The 15457-nt window shown below is 56.8% G+C and overlaps 1 protein-coding gene across 2 annotated transcripts in view; it reads left to right on the forward strand.

Annotated features, from left to right (window-relative positions):
- The window catches only part of SNX27 (sorting nexin 27), a 33945-nt gene extending 18728 nt beyond the window's left edge, over positions 1-15217 (forward strand). The window contains exons 6-13 of one of the 2 annotated variants that reach the window (XM_050912362.1): positions 969-1047; positions 3138-3301; positions 4522-4611; positions 6960-7109; positions 7472-7600; positions 7858-7917; positions 9863-9925; positions 14494-15217. In XM_050912362.1, the coding sequence (XP_050768319.1) occupies positions 969-1047; positions 3138-3301; positions 4522-4611; positions 6960-7109; positions 7472-7600; positions 7858-7917; positions 9863-9925; positions 14494-14541 (783 nt within the window). In that variant the 3' untranslated portion in view covers positions 14542-15217. The remainder of the gene's footprint in view (positions 1-968; positions 1048-3137; positions 3302-4521; positions 4612-6959; positions 7110-7471; positions 7601-7857; positions 7918-9862; positions 9926-14493) is intronic. The other variant, XM_050912363.1, reaches the window with a different exon arrangement.
- Positions 15218-15457: the final 240 nt, after the last annotated feature.

A 15457-nucleotide genomic window follows, 5' to 3' on the forward strand; every position in this document is an offset into this window, starting at 1 on the left:
TGAGTGCGCGTGGGCATCGGTGACGCCACTTTGCTGTAGCAGAGAGGGTAGGGATGCTGGAGAGCTCTAACCTTACGCCGTGCTGAAGCAGCGTTTTCGCTGGCAGGCTTGGCTGCAAGGACAGAGTCATCGCTGAATTAATTTTCACTAATAATATCTTAAAGCTGGCGGATGGCTCCAAGCACTAGACAGATTGTGTGTTATGGCTTGCAGTGGCTGCGGTGGCGGCGTCGGATCCAAGAGCTGCCAGCAGCCAACACACGAGTTGCGCTGTGGCTGTGTGGCAGGACAGCAAGCTGGCTATGAAGGGCAGCGACCCTTCTGGGGAATCCTCTGGCCAGAGTACAGGTTTGCAAGTGGCCGGAGGCACGGTGCTTTCAGTGGAACACTAAGGAGAACTGACTTCAACCAGCACTGCGGGAGGAAAAGTGGAAGCTGTCAATGGATTATGGGGGAATAAGATGATGCAGGGGAGACCCTTTTTGAAAGGGGAACTAAAAATGTTGCTGCAAGCGAGGCAGCCAGAGGGTTGCGAAAGAGCAGGCTCTCGGGAGCTCCAGATCCGCACAGCGGAATCCTGCGGATAGATGGGATTTGCGGTATGGGGTGCGTTTGGGACGCAGCCTGTTGAATTTCACGTCGCCTCCGCTGAGGTCTGTGAGTTTTGGCTGTGGTATTAGCGTGCAGGACTGAAGCGTTCTTGGAGAAAACTCCTAGGGGAGATGTGCACGCCTCTTCTGTTAGGAACTGAAGCTGTTAGGAACTGAAGCTGGAGGCGTCAGAAGAAAAGATGACCTAATTGTCAGCTATGGTGGCACTTAAAATCTAGAGCAGTTTACAGGAAGGTGAAAGCGGGAGAGTCTAAGCCCTTGCTTAAGAGAACATCTGGTTTTACAGGAAGAGTAAAATTCAGGTTTTCCGTGGCTCCTGTTTTGCTCACCCTGTTTTCCCGTTTGGTTGCTCTTTAGGCTGTGGCTGCGAAAGTCGGAATGGACAGTATTACCGCAAACTACTTCGCCTTGTTTGAAGTGATCAATCACTCCTTTGGTAAGTCTTTTAATCCCCTCGGTGCTGACGAGCAACTGAGGAGAAAGCTCTGCAGCACCAGCAGAGCCCGGTGGCACTCTCATTTAGGTCTTATCTCTACTCACAAAATCAGGAGCGCCCGGGAGGAATCGGGCAGGCACAGTAGGCTCCGATAATGAGGAGCCCGCAAAGTTGGATGGCTTTTTTGCTGCCGCTTGACTTTCCCTTTCTTAAGCAGTTCAAGGAGACAAGCTTTTTGTTAAACCGAGAGATGCATTTTACTTTACTTCAAAGGGTCCAGCGAGCTTAGAAAAAGCAGGCAGTGTCACTGCAACGCGGCAGTCTCTGGAGAGGGGGGCACCGGCAGCAGCTTGGGACGGAGCGACGGTGCTGGGAAGTGGATTGAGGGCACCCTCGGTCCGTACACGCGTTGGTGTGGGGCGATATCTGGGTTCTGGGGGGGTGTGTGTGCTGCGAGCTGCGTCTTGGCTTCTCATCTCTCCTTCCGTGATTAAATCCTGATGGTATTTGAGGCTTGACTGTGGGATTCTGGGCGATCGTTTTGGCACTTAAGTAATCGCCATCCTTCCAGCTTAGCGCGTGCTGGGGTCTCCTGGCTGGTTCACATCCCTGGCCACAGCAATCTCTGATTTCGCCCAGCTTCACGTTGGGTTCGCTGAAGCTGTAGAGAGGCCAGAATGTGGCGGTCACACCACAAAATGGGTGTAGTGGTTGGTCTGTGTTTTATTTTTTCCCTGTGCTGGGTTTTAAGCCAAGTGTATTTCTCATTCCCAGCTGGGTACCTTCATTTCTGGATTGTCATCTCTATGTGCCTCAAGCTCATCCTGTTGTTACAGCAAGCTGTGCGTTGTAGGAAGAGATTTCTAGGGCTCTTCCTTGTGCTCACAAGATTCTGGCTGAATGGAAGGGGCGATTTTTAGTTTCTTAAAGCCCTCCTAAAATGACTTGTCTCACAGAACAGGCTGGGTTTGCATTCAGATGCTGACCCTGGGGCAGCCAAGATCACCAGTCTCCTGTAGAAGTGTTGGCATCACGAACTGCCTCTGCCACCGAGTTTGTGGTCACTCTTTGAGTTACCGGGTGCTGGCGTGACAGAGCAGGACACGGACGCAGGGAGGGAAGACCAGGGCTTGAGGGTCGATGTGTTTCGAGATTGCCGAGGCAGGGCTGTGCGGGGAGCCTCGAGCGGTAATACCTGCCTTTGGGAGATGGGACGCTGCAGCGCGCTGGCACGGTCTCATGCAGGAAGCTTTTACGGTGCCAGACTCTAACTGGAGCTATTAATTGCTCGTTCCTGTGAGCACTGCACTTCTCAAACTGCGCTGGAAAGTAAAATCTCCAGTTAACCTTTATGGCTTGTGCTTTCTGGACACTCGCTGTGAACATCCACGTTATTCCTGTCTGGATACGCTCCATTTAATTTCTCTGGAAGCCATAAGCTCCATCTGCAGTAAGACAGTGACCATATCCCTGCCTGATGAAGGAGGTGTACTGGCACTCGCCTTTTTTGTCTGTCATAGCTGGCTAGAGCAGATATGAACACAGTGAATGTCTCGACAGGGGCTCGCTGGTGGCCCAGCAGCTCCAGCTTGGCTGAGCAATGCAGCAGGGTTTGTCCAGGCTCTGGTGGCAGCCTGCCAGGACGGGGGGGGACCCTCTCCAGTCCCCCCACGCTGTGGGGACAGTGCACAGGTCGAGGACGCTGTGACCCTAAGGCTTAGGCAGGGTGGACCTCGCTGTGCACGGCAGGGGATGAAGTCAGGCTGTTGTGCTGACGCTCGAGAGCCGCGCTCAGCTCTCCGACAGCCCAGAGGAGTTGGGTCTCACGCAGATTCCTGCCTGTGCACTAGAGGCGATTGCAAGGGACCGGCGTGGCCTGGCACCGTGGAAGTAGGTATTGAAAAAAGCTGGATTTGGTCAGGGAGGAGAAGAAAGGACCCTGGAGCAGAGCTGGGGTCCTGATCCCGGCTGACTCAGCTAAAGGGCATCGCCGATGTTGATCTGCGCAGCAGCCGGGCTCCGGTCACAGATGACGCCGCTGACGCTGTGTGGGGCTGTGCGCTTACCTGGATGTCTTGTGCTTTTTCCAGTGCGCAAACTGGCGCCCAATGAATTCCCCCACAAACTCTACGTGCAGAACTACACCTCGGCAGTGCCGGGAACGTGCCTGACCATCCGAAAATGGCTCTTCACTACAGAGGAGGAGGTTCTTCTCAATGACAACGACCTGGCAGTCACCTACTTCTTCCATCAGGTAGGTGCCCAAGAGCTGTAATTTTTTCCTGGCGGTAAGGCAGCACAAGTGCCCGGCTCCCAGAACTGCTCCAAACACTGCTGTCCTTTGGCGTACTGGCAACAGAGGGTGAAACTGAGGGCCAGCCCTGCTTGGGTAACTTCAAGAAGTCCACGGTTGGGTGAATCGGCGGTGCTGTGGTGAACTTGTGGCCGAGTCGCAGTCGGGCTGGGAGGCAGGACTCGTGCCGCTCTCATTGCGGGAAGTTGCCTTCCCAGAGCAAGGTGAAAGGATCACGGGAGGCTGCACTGCTTGGGTCGGATATGCTTTCCTCAATTCTGTGTGTTGTCAGTGAAGGTGGGGAACAGACTTCTCCCTGTTCACCCTAAGGAAAGGGGACGTTTCTGCCTGTGATTTCACTTTATGCAGATTCTCTGGGATGAAGTGAGTCCAAGAAGAGCCATGTTCTCCCATTGCCTGCATAAAGCCAGTCTAGGATGACCAGCTCAGAGGTAGATATCTGCCAAGTTCAGTAAGATGAATCCTGCTCTGTCTCAACCACCAAAAATGCTGTCCCAGCGCTCTCTGAACTGAGCCTGTAGCAGCCTCTGGTACAAATTGAAATAAAAATAGTAGTTGTCAAATTCTTTGATCTCCTAGACTGGATCTTTACTGGCTGGCAGCTTTACAAGCCGCTTTGTGCCAGGGGCAGGAGTCCTTGCTGGGGTGTGCAGCTGAGGAGTTAAAGGAAGGGGCTGTGTACCTGCTCAGTCCTGAAGGAAAAATACATTTTCATGCCAAGACTCCAGCAGCACAGTGGGTAAAAGCCAGCGCGGCTCTGCTGGAGGCGGCTGTGCCTGTGTGTCTGGAGTGGAAGGGTTGTACCAGCCTGTCCTTGCCTGTGCCTGAAGGCAAAAGCAGGATTCCAGGTACCAGCATTTCCAGACCCATCCTCTTTTGCCAGGGGACATTCTTCCAAAGTCCGCCTAGATGCTTAAGCATCTGTGTGCTCCCCAGGGCAGTCAGAGGCTCGTGGCAGGAGTCGGTGAGCGCAAAGAACCACCTCTTTGAGCCTCTCCGTCCCTCTGCCTCTCTGGGGACGTTGGGCACCTTCTGGGGCTGTGAATTCCGGTGGCTGTTCAAAGCAGCCTCAGGGCCAGCCAGGGAAAGCAAAGCGTTGTGACTCAGCGGAGAGTCCTCTGGTCTGACCTCCTGGGTTTCCTTTCCCTTTTTCTGTTTAGGCTGTTGATGATGTCAAGAAAGGCTACATCAAAGCAGAGGAGAAGTCCTACCAGTTACAGAAGCTGTGTGAGCAGAGAAAGATGGTCATGGTGAGTTATCCTACCTGTCCTGTTCGCTTTCCTTCCTGTTTGCAAGGCTGTGTCTGGAAAGGAGACACTGGCGCAGGTTGCCCAGAGAAGCTGTGGATGCCCCATCCCTGGAAGTGTTCAAGGCCAGGTTGGACGGGGCTCTGAGCAACCTGGTCTAGTGGAAGGTGTCCTTGCCCGTGGCAGCGGGGTTGGACTGGGTGATCTTCAAAGGTCCCTTCCAACCCAAACCATTCCGTGCACGCAGCCTTGAAAAACCCATCTTTCTTGGAAAGCAATAACCGTGGAGAGCTGTGGGGGTGTGGGATTAGCGCAGGAGGGATCGGCGGGGCGTGCAGACACGCAGGAACGCCAGGCGCGGGGCTGGGACGTGCCCGAGGGTCGGCCGCTGCACGAACCAAAACCGCCCCTCGTGCCTGGCACGTTTGAGCAGCGGCTTGTCCTTGGCAAGATCGCCCATTGACTCGGCTCCAAACAAGGCAGCGATAAAACCTTCTGGGTTATTGCCGGTGTTGAAAGGTGTGGTGCTTAACGCGTGGTGTAGCAATCCTTCACCTGCAGCCCTTCGGGGACAGCTCTTTTTTTTCCTAGTAATTGAGAGGCAAAGATCTCTTTCTGCCTCAGACCGCCTCTGAGATGGCGGTGCTGGGCTAGCCAAGGGAGGGGTGGGTCCTGGCCCGCTCGTGATGCGAGTTGCTGCCCCCTCAGTGCCTTAGGTTTTTTTTTTTGTCTGGCAGAAGTCTTCCCAGATTGCAAATCCTGTGTCAGAGCTCACTGTCTGGTTGGGGATTTTCTGCCTCTTATCACTCTGCCCAGCCAATGCTTGGGGGCTTGGTATGACTCGATGAGCCTGCCTGGCTTGGACGTGGGGGAGTGAAGGGGATGCCCTGAGCTCATCTGCCAGACGCAAGCTTGGCTTGAAGATCAAACAGCAGAAGAATCTGACTTGTAAATAACTTCCTGGGTTGCTCGGGGCTGCTGGTACCGAATGAAGGCAGGCTGCCCTTTCCCTGACTCGCTGCACCCCGCCTGCGTTCTTGTGGCCAGCTTGGCTGCTCCCGAAGAGCGATGGCCTTGGGATCCCCTTCTCCAGCTTGGCTGGTCTTGGTCAGGCCTCTCCTCAAAGCTGGTCTGACTACGGTAGCTCTGAGGGGTCCCTGCGGGGGACTACCTTGGGGTGGGCCTCGGAAGGGTCACCTGAAGTGCTAAGCCAAGAAGGTTAATTATTAACTAATGATAAGGATCAGCAAATAGACCCTTCCCCCTGTGGGTTATCTCATGGCTCTCTTGTTTCTGCTCGTCTTACTGGCTTTGTAATGACCAAAAAAAGATCTGAATCTTTGGAAAGGGTATCTCCCAGCATGTACATATATCTGTATGCACACACCTACAGGAGGTGCAGCAGGGCCCTGGTCTAGCAGGAGATCAAGAAGACAACGTCTGTGTCCCAGAGAGCCTGTGAAGTCAAAGCACTTCATCCTCTACCTCCCCCCATGTTATTAAGGGTCCTGCCTGGAGCGCAATGCTTGAGGATTTGGCCCCTTCCTCCGGTCTGGACACGGCTTGTTCCTTGGTTAAAAAGTCACTTCAGACTTTGCTGTAGTTCTGCCCTGCGTAAACCTTTCTTACACAAAAAGAGGTTGTGAGGCTCTGGAGCACCGGCCCCTGGAGAAGCTCCTGGCTTCTCCCGCGTCCTGAGCTGTGACTCTGAGCTCCCAGCACTTCTCCGGTGTCCTCTCAGCGCTGCTGTGTCTGGGCTACACTCAGAAAGAAATGAAACAGCCAAAATACCTTGTTAGACCTTTTCACAAGTTTTAGCATTTGCATCGAAGGACTCTGAGCAACCCGGATCCCACATCTGCCCGACAGCCTCTTTTTCTCATCTCGTCTTCAGCCTGTAACGATCAGGAGGATGGCTCTAGCGAGAGCAGTGCTTTCGGTCCCGGGGCTGTTTTAGCTGTTTGCTCAGATCCGTACCCTGCCCGGGGGAGCACGGTCGCGCTGATCGGCAACTCTGGCTGCACCAGCTCTCCTGGAAAGGGCTTTTGGCGTTCGAGGCTGCGAGGAGCTCCGTGCACGACTGTACCTGGGTGGATCCACGTTTTGGGGAGGGGAATTGAGCAGCTGGAGGGGTCTCCTTCCTTCCCCTAGCACAGCCCTGCTGCCCGTGGGTTTTCGGTTTCCTTTGGAGGGGATCCAGCCTCCCTGGGCTGGGGTAAAGCCGGGGATTTCCAAGGGAGCGATTAGCACTAGGGCGTGTGAGAGGTGGAGGGGGTGTGAGGAGCAGGAGGATGCGGGGGTCCCCTTTCCTTCGTCCCGACAAGCTAACGCCTGCGGCTTTCTCTCCGCAGTATTTAAACATGTTACGGACGTGCGAGGGTTACAACGAGATCATCTTCCCCCATTGCTCCTGTGACTCTCGGCGGAAGGGACATGTGATCACAGCCATCAGCATTAAGCACTTTAAACTCCACGCCTGCACAGAGGAGGGCCAGCTGGAGGTAAGGGCTTTCTGCCCTGAGGTCCCGGGGAGCTGGGCTCAGCCCCTGGCCTCCACCTCGGCTTTGCTATAGGGAGGGAGCACCAGCACCATGTCCCCGAAGCTCTGGGGGCTTGGGACTGCTGCTGAGAGGCCTCTGAAGGGATGTTGGGAGCGCAGGGGTTTATCTGGCTGCTCTGCGGGTGTTAGCATGTGTTTCCACTGCTGCTTCCTCGGCTCGTACCTGTCTCTTCAGCAAGGCTGTCCGAGGCATCCTCGTTCCCCCTTTGTGTGGCTTCGCTTTTGCCACCTGATCGGCCTTAAACCTCCCCTTCCTCGCGGTCTGCGGGGCTCTGGCCTCACCTGCGTTTCGTCTTCCTTCAGAACCAGGTAATAGCATTCGAATGGGACGAAATGCAGCGGTGGGACACGGACGAAGAGGGAATGGCATTTTGTTTTGAATACGCGCGAGGAGAGAAGAAACCCCGATGGGTTAAAATCTTCACCCCCTACGTAAGTACCCCCGTCCTGTGCAGATTTGCGAAGGAAAAGCCCAGAGCCTGCTTGTTTTCCCTCTAGAAGCTGGAGGAGCGCCCTGTGCTCCAGCTTTTGGGGCGGGAGGTGATGCAGGGGCCGGTGGCCGCCAGGAGGAGCCCGCAGCACGGGGAGCTCTGGGCAGGCAACCAGTGCCAGGCTCCCTCCGGCTGGAAGCCAGGGCGGCTGTCTGGGGCTGCTTGCTGCTCTGAGAGATCCCTGCTTTCCCTTTGCAGTTCAACTACATGCACGAGTGCTTCGAACGGGTTTTCTGCGAGCTCAAGTGGAGGAAGGAGGTAAGAACCCGTAACTGCAGGGAAACGGCTTCACCTTTTACAGGAGGCTTCTAGTGGCAAGCGCTTCTGCCTGGTCCTTAACAGCAGCTTGTACGGGGAGTAACTGGACGCTCAGAGCAGTGATACCGGGTCTCTAGGGAGCGCGGGGATGGACCAGCTGGCTTGCAGAGGCCTGGGCTCTCTAGGTGGAGGGTGTGTGATGTTGCAGCTGGAGCAAGGAGCTCCTGGCGCTGGGAAAGCCTCATGCAGGTGTGACTGACCAGGATAACCAGTTCCCAGGCTGCGCGACTGTGGCCGGTCGCTCCCCGGCATCTGCTGTCGAACGTCGAAAACGTCCATCCTCCGGAGAGATTATGCAGGTTGCTGAATTATTCAGAACGGGTTGCGAGAGCCTCCAGCAAAAAGCTGCTGAGAAGTACAGAGAGGTTTGGGGCTTGGTTCTTTTTTTTTTTTTTTTCCTTTTTTTTTTTTCCCCCTGAATCGCAGCCTGAGGTGCCTGCTCAGCCTTCTGCTGTCGAAGCTGCGCTTAGACCTGGCTCTGAGCCCTGGGTGGGGAGATGCACGCGAGCCAGCCTGCCCTGCCTTCTTCGTCCCCGCTGCTGCGCTTCCCCTGTCCTCTCCTTCCACTTGAGGGAGACGTTTTGTCACCTTGCGTCCATCTGCTGCTCCTCCTTGGGGTTGCCCCACATCTGTCATCCCCAGGGACTGCTCCCATCAGCTTCGCTTGCGGGGACGAGGCAGAGAGCAGCTAGAAAAGCCACGTGCAGTCAGCTTGCTCGGCCGGCCCTGGGGTGCCCTGGCCCGGGTTTGCCCTGTGTGTGGCTACTGAATCACCGTCCTGTGCCTCTGCTGCCCCGGAGATGTTGCTCTCCCCTGTGGGGTCAGAGATAAGCAACTGTTGGAGCTTGGAACCTCTCTTGTTGCTCTTGATCTGATCAGTGCTGTTGGCATCAGCCGCCTTCTTTCCGCGGATGGCTGTCTCTGCCAGCTGACGGATTTGGGTACCTAAAACAGGGCTTAAACGCGGCAAGTCTGAAATGGTGATCCAGGAGAACCTGCCCTGCAGCTGCCTGGTGGTGGAGGCTCCTAAATGGGAACGATGCCTCCCTCTTTCCTTACCTGGAAGTTTCCTACCTGCCGGGCATCGGCCCGGGGCAGGGGTGTTGGCGCTTATCCTCGGCGTGGCTGGGATCCAGGGTTGGCACCGCGCTGGGCGTGGGAGGCGTGTTGGAGACATGCAGAGAGCGCGGGCTCTGGACCACGGCAGCCGTGCTCATCGGAGGATGTTAACAGCGGGATGGAGGAGTATAAACCTGGAAGAGTTTTCCAGGAAATAAGAAAATGGGATTCTTGGCTTGCCTTAGCTTGAGGGGTGGAAGCTGAATCTCCCACGAGTGACCGGAGACCTGCAGGCAGGGGCGAGGAGACCTCCTGGTGCTGGGCTGTGCTCCAGGCTCCGTGGAGGCCCAGAGCAGCCCGTTTATCCAGTGGACGATTGCAGGAGCAGCGGTCAGGAGCCCCTGTGGAGCCCAGACCTGCTTTGTCCCGGCCCTGAGCCTTGTAGGAGGGAGGCTGAGAGGCTCGATAGCGTGTGGTTACACAGTTCGGCTTCGTAAAGCAGCAAACGCTCCCCGTGCACCATGTGCAGAGCCGAGGAGCTTGGCTCTGGGTTTGTGTCCCAGCTGGGGGTGACATCTCTGTCCCTCCTAGGAACAAAGTCTTTGTGGCGCTCGGTTCACGAAGTAGAAGCTGCCTGAGTGGGTTGCCTGGCTTATTCTCCGAATCCCAGCTCCTCTGTAGCTCCCCACGTCCGACGTCCGTGGAGTGCCCTGGATCCCATCCCGATGCCCTCCCAGCCGCTCCAACGCCAGCCGTTCAGTCTCCTCCCATCCTCTCCGGCTCTGCTTTTTTATTTATACCCTTTTTATTTTTTTCCCTTGTAAAGGTGGAGGAGGAAGCAACAGACAAGGATAACAAGAACTGCAGTAAAGACAATATGTGCAGCAAGGTAATTGGGCTGAAAACAAACAGCATCTGTGCTCTCTGAGCCAGCCTGGCTGCTCTGCTGCGGATGCAGTGTCTCTCCTGCTTCTCTGCTCCGGTTCCTGTTAGCGTAGGACAGTCTCCTTTCATAGCGGCTCCTCCTTGGAGGGAACCCGCAAAGTAAAATACCCTGCTGCTGCTTTTCATGGATAGAGATGGCTTTGCGCTTAAAGGCCTCTTTCCTGACGGTAGAAGCCCGTGGTCCTGACTTGCCCGTCTCCTGGACTCTGCCAATCTTTGGATGACCCGGAATATGACGCTGCAGCTGATGGCTGAGATCCGAGCTGCGGCTCCCTTCGCCTCCCCGGAGGAGAGGGAAAGGGCGCAGTTGTAAAGGAGACAAACGCTTTGGCTCTGCGCTTCTTTTAAAGGACCAAAGACTTGATCCTGCAAGCCGCAGGCTAGCGGCCTGTGGTTTTTCTCTTTTGTTCTGCCGTGGTGGAGCAAAGACCTTTAGGGATTGACAAATGCCATTCGCAGCGCTGCTTTAGTAGCAGGGAGCAAAAACACTTGTGTTGTAGCACCTTCTAAATGCGCCTCTCTCCTCCTGCTGCTCTCTGCCCGGCCGTTTTTGCATTCAGCCCAGACAGGATTTAAAGCTAAACACTTTAAATTGCTTCAAGATGCACTGGGAAGCATCTGTGAACGTCACCTGCCTGTCTCTAGGATATCCCCTTGTAGGCTTTTATCCCAGCACCTTTGCCGTAGCGTACGCACGGGCAAGGCTTGCGGAGAGTCGCCTAACGCTGTAATGCCCTGTCGCGGTGGTGTGTGCCAGGAGCCGCAGCTCTGCGCGTGCCTCTCTGCAAGGCTGACGGCTCATAGCATCCTCCGCCGGGATGCACGAGTGCCGTTCTGCCACCGCGGACCCAGCGCTTTGCCGTACTCCCGCTTCAAGTTTTACTCCTTTGCTCAGGCGTCGGAAATAGCTGCAGGTTATTTAACTTGTAAGAGAGAAAGCGCAGTTGCGTGTAGTGAGGCTGAAAGCTGTTAACCCCAGCGGTACTGGTAGGTGCTTCTCTCGGGTAGGAGTTGTGTTGTGTTGGCTAGAAAGCGTTGGACATCAAAGAGGGCAAGAGCCGCTGTCTGACTGAACAGAAAGCTGTAGTAGACGGTGTGGGATGTCTCACCCGTTCAGGAAAGAGCCGTGAAACACGGGGGTGTGGGAGCCTCCCGCCCTGTGTAATACTTCCTCTGCCAAACAGATCCTGCCTGATAACGCTCCCCGTGATCACACCGGGGTAAACCCTCTCGTCCCAAAACACCGAGTGTGTGCTGCATGGGGCGTGTTTGAGGAAGAGCAGGCAGAGGTTTTGTGTGCACAGTCACGCGTGTGTGCCTGTGTTGCCCCTTCAAACTTAAAAGCAGGCGTTTGATGTCTTCTCTACAAAGCCTGGAGACGCTGAGAGGGATTCGCTCGTGCTGCTCGCAGGTGAACGGGGCGGCCCTGCAGAAACAAAGAGCTGCGGTTTGCCTTAGCCGTGCTGGGGCTCTGCCGCTCTTCGCCTTGCTCGGGGCGAGCCCCCAGGAAGGGACCGAGGATTGTCCGGCCCTGGAAATCAAACGGCTTTGTTGAGCAGGGGAGCTGGTGGGTGAGCTGGGGGAGCCGGGGGCAGTGGAAGAGCTGTGCTCGGAGCTGCTGGCTCCCAGGGACTGCTTAAACCTTGTCCCTTGCTTATCCCTGGCAGCAAGTGAACCGGTTTCCCTCCAGGGAGGAGGCGGCGGTGAGGGCGGCAGACCTCCCTGGGAGGATTTGTTGCAATCGGCACAGCCGTGCCAAGGAGCGAGCTGGGTACTGCGAACCACGCTCTGGGCTTCGCGCCGCAGCCTTTGAATGCAGCAAAAGCTGCAAGGAGCAGCCTCGGCCGTCGCTTCCCCCCTCCCCGGGCCGTGCGCCTCGCTGCAGCCCCGGCGCCCATCGAGTCACGGGGAGCGATGGGAGCCGGGCGGCCGCGGCTCGTGTGCCAGCCCGGCTCGCGCGGGCGCAGGAACCGGCTGCGGGTTGCGCTGGGCTCGGTTCTGCTTCCTGCCGGGGCCGCTGCTCGAGGGCTCGCCAAGGAGCAGCGCGCAGCGCTTGCTGAGCATCGCCGCTTCCCCGCAGCCCGTGACGTCTCTTCCTGGGGCCGCAATAACACATCTGGAGATGGAAACCACGGGAATTGCTTTTCCTTCCCTCTTAAATCGGTTGTTCCTCAGTACTGAACGTCCCGTTACTTCCCTGCCAGGGAAATAGATTTTTTTTCTCCCATTCAGTTGATACGCGTCTGCACGATTTCACTTGGTATAACGAGAGAAGCCCTTGGCTGCAGCTCCTGGGTGGTGTCTGCCCCGGGGCGTGCTCTGGCAGCTCCCACCACCCCCAAAACTCCCTCGGGGCACGGTGCTGCCTATTCCTACCGATCCCATCACCAGCGTTAGGGGAGGGAAGGTTGTTTCCAGATCAGGAGTATTTCTGACCAGTCACTTGGTAATTTTCTCTCCCCATCGTAAAATAAAAAGATTGATGGAATTTGGCAGGTATTTTACAGGTATACTTAGTGCTCTGTAAACTGCTGACTTGCCTCCCAAACCGCAGATGCTGGCTGATAACGCTGGGCGCGCTCAGGAAGAGCAGGTTTGAGGCTTAGCCCATGTGCCATCTCACCGAGAAATAAAAGCCCGGTTCTTTGTCGGACCCTTGTGGTCCCCGCTGCTCGGGCCGGGCACGGAGAGGACGTGGTGGCCCTGTTGTGTCCCTTCTCAGGAGGAGGCTGAGGTGTGCACGGCTCCTTGGAGGATGAGGCTGGCTTGCTGCGGGTGACAAGCTCTGTTTGGGGACATGGGGGTGGCTCAGACCTTGTAGGTGAAGTCGTGGGAGGGAGACCGTGCCATGGGGCGAAGGGCAGTCACCGGTGACCCCCGTGACCAAACTGGGGGGACACGGGGAAACAGCTCCGTCCTCCTTTCGCGAGAGATGAGCTGCTGCTCAGCTTGCCTTAGCTCTTGCAAGCGTAATTTGGGTTATTTGCAGCCTCTGGCCCTTTTCTAGAGGGAGAGAACGGGGCTTCCTGGGGGGATCCGTCCAATTCCCAGGGCTGCTCCTGGCCTCCTTCCTGCCCTCCTTTAATCTCCTGCTCGAGCTTCAGCCTTCGGGCTGAGCCACTTTCCTGCAGGGCATTATTTGCCTTCTCATCTGGCTGTCACGGCCCCGCGTGCATGGGGAGGATTCATCAGCGCAGGAGAGGAGCTGGGATATGCTGGATCCAGGGCTCCCAGCAAGCGCCGCAGCTCTCCGGAGCAGCAAACCCCGGGCAGGAGGTCCCTGGTGTGTCTGAACCCTCGGCTCATCCTTGTCCCCGAGCTACCCTCAGCCTGGGGGACTCTCCCCGAGCCCGACAGGCATCCTCGTGCACGGTGCATCCCCGCAGCATCCCCTGGGACCGCTCCGGTCCTGGCTGGATGAAGGTGTCGTTGGGAAGCCGGAGGATGCGGTGGGGCAGCTGGGAGGGTGTCCAGCACCCTGGTGCGATGCAGCGGTGGGCAGAGCGGGATGGTTAAATCATCGTGGGGCTGCTCAGTGCTGCAATACCGAAGGGTAACGCCAACGCAGCCCCGCAGGGCTGACGGCGGGGATTTCTGCCGGGGCAGGGGGTGCTTCAGCAGCCCTGAGGCCGGCAGTGGAGATGGGGTCCCGCACCGAGGATGCGGGAGCACGCAGGTGGGATCTTCTCCCGCCTGGGATCCGAGCTGGCCCAGAGAAGGAGGGCAGCAAACTCATCCCAGCTCGGCTTGCCCTGGTGCGTGCCTCCCCTGAGCCGCCCTTCCCAAAACCTGCTGCTCGGTCAGGGCCACGGCAAATCCCCACCCAGGAACGGATGTCTAAATCCCGTCTGCTCCCGTAATATCTGGCTTTCCCCAGCTCTCGCCGCCGGGTTGAGCTAAGGCATCCGCTCCTTGGGAGCCCTTAGCGCAGGGGAGGCTCGCAGCCGTGCGTGCGGGGTAGATCCTCTCCCCTCCTGCCATCCCGGTTATCGGCCGGGAGCTCGCAGCCGGCCGGGATGTGGCAGCAGGGAGTTAGAGCCCGGGGCGAGCGCTGGGCACCCCAGCTGGGATGCGACGTGCATCGGTACTGGGAGGGCTCCTTGCTCCTGGAGCATCGCCTCGGGGAGAGCTCTCGGAGGTGTAGGATGTGGTTTGGCTGCAAGTCCCTTGGCTCCCTGCCCTGCCGGCTCCCCGAGCCGGCTCGGGGGCAGCCCGGGGGTCGTTACCGGTAGGGTCGGGGGCTGTCGGGGTGACGAGGGGCTCGGGGGAGCTGCTGGGAGGCCGTTTACCCTGCGGGGAGTCCCTCGCTTTGTGCGGTCTCAGCGGTGGGACCAGGAGCGATCCCGGCCGTCCCCGGGCTCTGGTGCTCGGGCTGGGGGACAGGCAGACCCCCACGGGTCACCCCCGGTCCCTTCGGCGCTCACAGGGCTGCGGCGTAGCTTGGCAGGCGAGTCGAGCCCAGCTCTTCCCCAGCGACGTCGCGCTTTTAACGTCCTTTTTCTTCTCTTTCAGAATATCTTTCAGATGGTCAGGTCACAGCAGAGGGACGCGGCCACTTAGCCCCTCGTCACAGAAGAACGTAACCCCCCCCTCCCCCCAATTAACACTTAAAATTCTGTTATTGTATTAAAGCCCTTAAACTAAATATTATTAATAATAATACCATTTGTGAACTTCATGTTTATGGAATTAAGCAACTAGGATAAATGGCAGGCTCGGCCGAGAAAAGAGGGGAAAACAGTGTTGGATGGCAGAGGAACCGCCCGAGGGTGTTCCGTCTCTTCCCTCCACTTGGGTCCTGTTCCCGAAGATGGACTGTGCTTTTATTTTTTACAACTGGAACTAGAAACGTCATCCGTTTGCACTGTTCAGGCATATATATGTATGTATGTAAAAAAAAAAAAAAACAAACCACCAACCTACCGCCCCTAGGAAGTTATATATACGAATACCGTGCACGTATATACATATATATATTTCTTTTAAAATTTCATATCGGTGGCAGTACCTTTTTTAAGCTTGCGTTTTTACACGCATCTCTCCTCCCAACCCATCGTGTTTTTTTAAAAACTAACTTTAGAGAAAAAAAAACAGTAAAAAAGGAAAAAAAAAAAAAAAGAAGCAACGCTACAGGGAAATACCTCTCCTGGCACAAGGACCTCTACACGTTTACAAGCTCTTGACTTTCTTTTTTTCCTGTGTTTCGGTTCGGTTCTGGGTGTTCTCACGCAGACGTTGAGCGACCGTGGGGGACGTCCGGCGAGGGGAGCCCAGCGGCGCGGCCGGGATGGGATCTCGGTTCCGGGCTCCGTCCCCTCGCTCCGGCACTCCGAGGCGGGGGGGCCGCCTGCGCCCCTCGCCGCCCCCGTGCGCTGGCCGATCCGGGCGGTGGTCCGACACCCTCGGGCTTTTTGGAGGAGATCGGAGAGCGCTTCTGAGAACCGGCCGGCTTCAGCCCGCGGCTGGGGTGGCCGAG

The sequence above is a fragment of the Gymnogyps californianus genome, chromosome 29 (assembly GCF_018139145.2).
Source record: "Gymnogyps californianus isolate 813 chromosome 29, ASM1813914v2, whole genome shotgun sequence".
Lineage (NCBI taxonomy): Eukaryota > Metazoa > Chordata > Aves > Accipitriformes > Cathartidae > Gymnogyps > Gymnogyps californianus.